Source organism: Papaver somniferum, chromosome 2 (genome assembly GCF_003573695.1).
Source record: "Papaver somniferum cultivar HN1 chromosome 2, ASM357369v1, whole genome shotgun sequence".
NCBI classification, from domain to species: Eukaryota; Viridiplantae; Streptophyta; class Magnoliopsida; order Ranunculales; family Papaveraceae; genus Papaver; species Papaver somniferum.
In genome coordinates, this window is record NC_039359.1 from 47,571,216 (window position 1) to 47,575,533 (window position 4,318).

The 4,318-nt window shown below is 36.0% G+C and overlaps 1 protein-coding gene across 1 annotated transcript; it reads left to right on the top strand.

Annotated features, from left to right (window-relative positions):
- The first annotated feature begins 221 nt into the window (after positions 1 to 221).
- On the top strand, positions 222 to 1,624 carry LOC113353202 (peroxidase 12-like). The gene is made up of 3 exons (XM_026596891.1): positions 222 to 490; positions 620 to 814; positions 895 to 1,624. The coding sequence occupies exons 1-3, from the start codon at positions 239 to 241 to the stop codon at positions 1,504 to 1,506; spliced, it is 1,059 nt and encodes a 352-aa protein (XP_026452676.1). The 5' UTR covers positions 222 to 238; the 3' UTR covers positions 1,507 to 1,624.
- The last annotated feature ends 2,694 nt before the right edge of the window (positions 1,625 to 4,318 follow it).

Here is a 4,318-nt window from a genome sequence, read left to right on the forward strand (position 1 = left end):
TAGCCATCTGAATGAAAAGCAAGTCCTGCAAAGTCAGTAGTCTCCACTTTCCCCCAACTTTATTTTTTACCACTTTCGTTTTTGTAGCATTCTCTTACAATTATATGGTATATGGCATCAAGGCATCCTTTTAATTTTAAAGTAAGCATTATTTATTCCTTATCTTTATGCAGAAAGCCTATAAATGAACATGTGAATAACCAATACAGTAAGCAGTGAGTGATACCTTCTGAAAACAATGTCTTCTTCTTCATTTCTTGTTCTTGCATTTGTTGTTTTTTCTGCAATAGTTAGTTCACATGACAATCTCTCAGTGCAAGCACAAGTAAACCCACCTCCATTAGTAAAGGGTCTATCATGGACATTCCACAAAACAAACTGTCCAAATTTAGAAGGTATCATTAGAACTGAACTCACTAAGATCTTTAAAAAAGATATTGGTCAAGCTGCAGGTTTGCTTCGTCTCCATTTCCATGACTGTTTTGTTCAGGTAGCTCTTAATTATACCAGTACTTCTTCATCACTATCAAAATTTGTTTTTCCTTAGGATTTGCAGCCAAAATTACTGATTTTGATATCGCAACTGACTTGAGTTCTCTAATTTTGTATGTTTGTTTAGGGCTGTGATGGATCGGTTTTGCTAGATGGATCTGCTAGTGGACCTAGTGAGAAGAATGCACCACCAAATCTCTCACTCAGACCTCAAGCGTTTAAGATCATTAACGATCTACGAAGTCGCATCCACAAAGCCTGTGGCCGTGTCGTCTCCTGTGCTGATATCACTGCCTTGGCTGCTCGTGATGCCGTCTTACTGGTAAGCATGTCGTCCATATTCCATATACATGGTTAATTGACCATTATTAATGAGAAGCCTAATATATGAACTTTATGCAGTCTGGAGGTCCAAACTACCAAGTCCCACTAGGTAGACGCGATGGGCTCGCTTTTGCAACTCAAGCAGCAACACTTCAGAATTTGCCTCCTCCCTTGGCAAATACAAGCGCACTTATCACAGCTCTGGCTGCTAAAAAACTCGACACTACTGATCTCGTAGCACTATCTGGTGCTCACACGATCGGTATCGGAAATTGCGGATCCTTCACTAGTCGATTATACCCTACCCAGGATTCCACCATGGACAAGACCTTCGCTAAAAACCTCAAAGTCACATGCCCAAAATCCGACACTTCCAACACTACAGTACTCGACATTCGGTCACCAAATGTGTTCGATAACAAGTACTATGTGGATCTCATGAACCGTCAAGGTCTCTTCACTTCTGATCAAGATTTGTATATTGATGCAAGAACAAAACCCATTGTGACTAGTTTTGCTGTGGATCAAAAACTGTTTTTCGAGAAGTTCGTGCTCTCAATGATCAAGATGGGTCAGTTAAATGTGTTGACTGGCAACCAAGGACAGATTCGCACCAACTGTTCTGCTCGTAACCCAACCACTTCATCCTACTTGTCCTCAGTGGTTGATGACATAATAAGTTTTGTTTGATTTCATGTTGTATGTATCAAGGGGAAATTAGTCTTTCCGTAAAACTAAGGGACACACCTTTGCTGGTCTGTCTAATAAAACGAGTTATTTGGGTATGATATTCACTTCTTTGGGCTTCTATTGTATCCAGCAGTAGATTTGATTGTAAATTATTTTACCATCCAATTGTGCGTATATACTGGCTATCATGATTCCATAATTCAAAACAAATGTTTCAAAGGCGAAGAGCCAAAGTAGCTAGAAATAAGCAGAGCTATATAGCGTTGAGACAAGCTCATAATGAGGGGCATACTTTCGTGGGCTTAATGATGGGCTAACAGAAAGACCATTGACGTGGAAAATTGTTGAAATTAGGAGTGACTATTGACCAACATGAAAAGAATGATTTTTTTGGGACCGTGTTTTTTTTCTTTTGGGTCGGTAATGTACTTAGACCACCTTTCCTACATTTATAAGGGGTGTCCTAAAATTAAAAAATAACTAACTTATCCTTTATTCGGGTTTAAATTAGGACTAATCTAATAACCTCCTTTCTAAACTTACTAACTTAATTCATAAACATAAAAACACAATCAGGAGTACTAACCAAATTCATAAACATAAAAACATAATTAGAGGTACTAACCAACTCTAATTCACAAACATAAAAACACAGTTAGAGGTACTAACTAAATTTCATTTTAAACTTTTTTCTCATTCTTTTGTTTCCTGGCATTTTTAGGGGCCACTCAAAAAGATCTAGGAGCCATTGATTTATACGTATACAAGGACACTAGCTAAGGGACACATTATAGGAATTTGAAGTTACCTTTAATCCCTTCAAGAAAAAATAAAAGTAAAAACCAAAATCTGATTTCAATTTCCTTTATTTCAACTCTTCTTCTTCAATTCATCATCGTCGTCGTGAATCGTCGAATAAAAACATCGTCGATTCGTTTATAAATTCATGGGTAAGGGTAATGAACCCAAAGAGCTAAAAGTAAAAAAGTTTCTCGCGGTATCGATCCAAATATTGGAATTTTAGCAAGAAATAAAGAAATTGTTGCTGAAAGTGACGAAGACCACGAAGAACGCGACGGACGCGAATACGGGATGTAGTTGGTGGTGGCGAATCTGATAGACAAACACTCTGGCAACTTCAAATGGCCCCAATTAGATAAGATTCTATCATTTTTTGGGTTTATGTCGCTTTAATCAAAGAAAAAAAATTCTAAGGTTTTCTGTTTTTTCCCAGATTCGGGAGATATGGATGATTTTTAAATCTCGAATGTAGTCGTGTTCTTCATTTCTCAAGAACATCGACAGTATTCGGGAGATAGAGTGATAGATTAACTTCCGAATATTGTTGGTCATATCTTCCTGTGAACAAAATGGATATAATTGGTAGATTAAAGAATTTTTTGACTTCCGAATATATTGATGTAGAAACACGATAATCGGAAATACACTAACTACCGAATATATATATTATTAAAAGTCCTCAAAATTGTGATTTAGGAAAAATACCATTTTGGGGCCAGTATATATTCACAAGAGAATATAATATTCTATTCTTCCGATTGTAAAATGTTGAAACTGGAATAGTTTTGGGGCCTTATATCATTTGGTATAAAATATTATCAATATCTTCAGATTAGCCAACATACATTCGGAAGTTTATGCAAATGCAATATCTTCCGATTATTACAAGTTCAAAACTAGAAAAATTTTGTTTTCTCAAAAATTCTGATTTTTGGGAGATTGTACATTCGGAAGTTTATGTAGATGCAATATCTTCCGAATATGCTTGTTGCATAACAAACAATGCCATGGCTCTAACTGGTTCCAAGAGGCGTAAACCTAAGGAGTTTTGAAGGTTAGCCAACATACATTCGGAAGTTTATGCAAATGCAATATCTTTCGATTATTAAAAGTTCAAAACCAGAAAATTTTTGGTTTTTCAAAAATTCTGATTTTTGGGCCATCGTATATTCGGGAGTTTATTCAAACGACATATCTTCCGAATATGACTGTGGCAGATCCTACCATGCCATGGCTATGGGTGGTTTCAAGGGCCATTTTAGAAGGTTAGGCAACATATATTCGGGAGTTTATGTAAATTATATTTCCTCTGATTATTACAAATTCCAAATTTGAAAAATCTCAGTTTTTCTAAAATTCTGATTTTTGGGCCATCGTATATTCGGGAGTTTATTCAAATGATATATCTTCCGAATATGACTGTGGTTGATCCTACCATGCCATGGCTATGACTCAAAAATGAAAAGAAATGAAAAATGAAACAAAATTCATTCAAATATTGCACCCACTACATTCGGACGCATGCTTCTTATCTTGTCTACTGAATGCATTCGGAGGATAAAAACAATATATTATCTACCGATTAATCTAAGGGAAATTTTTCCATTATGAATTATGAGGGATAAGGGATGGCTACATGTTACGTTTGAGTGACCTTTTTTTGATTTATTGTTGGCCCCTAAATCCCTTTCAGTGACCCCTAAAAACGCCAGGTTTTGTTTTTCTTCTGTTTTCATAATTGTATTAAATCCGGATTCTATAAATTTGTATATTGGAGGTACTTTCCAACTAACACATGTGTTTTTTATATGTTTGTGATCGATAAATCGACGGAGTAGTAATCATAAAAATTGAAGTTGCAGAGAGAAGTTTGGGTAGGAATTTTGTGAAAAAACTTTGTCGAACTAGCATAACCTGCTGGAAATGAAGAACAGTTTGGCTGTCCCACAAAAAAATATTTCTAACCGAACTTTTTAATTTCCTCGCCGAACTTTCTGATTTCCTAGCTAAT

Bases quoted from the DNA above. Each gene is read 5' to 3' on its own strand.
- LOC113353202 (XM_026596891.1), top strand. From the start codon at position 239: ATGTCTTCTTCTTCATTTCTTGTTCTTGCATTTGTTGTTTTTTCTGCA. The intron at 491-619 runs GTAGCTCTTAAT...ATGTTTGTTTAG, and splicing joins TCCATGACTGTTTTGTTCAG to GGCTGTGATGGATCGGTTTT. The intron at 815-894 runs GTAAGCATGTCG...AACTTTATGCAG, and splicing joins CTCGTGATGCCGTCTTACTG to TCTGGAGGTCCAAACTACCA.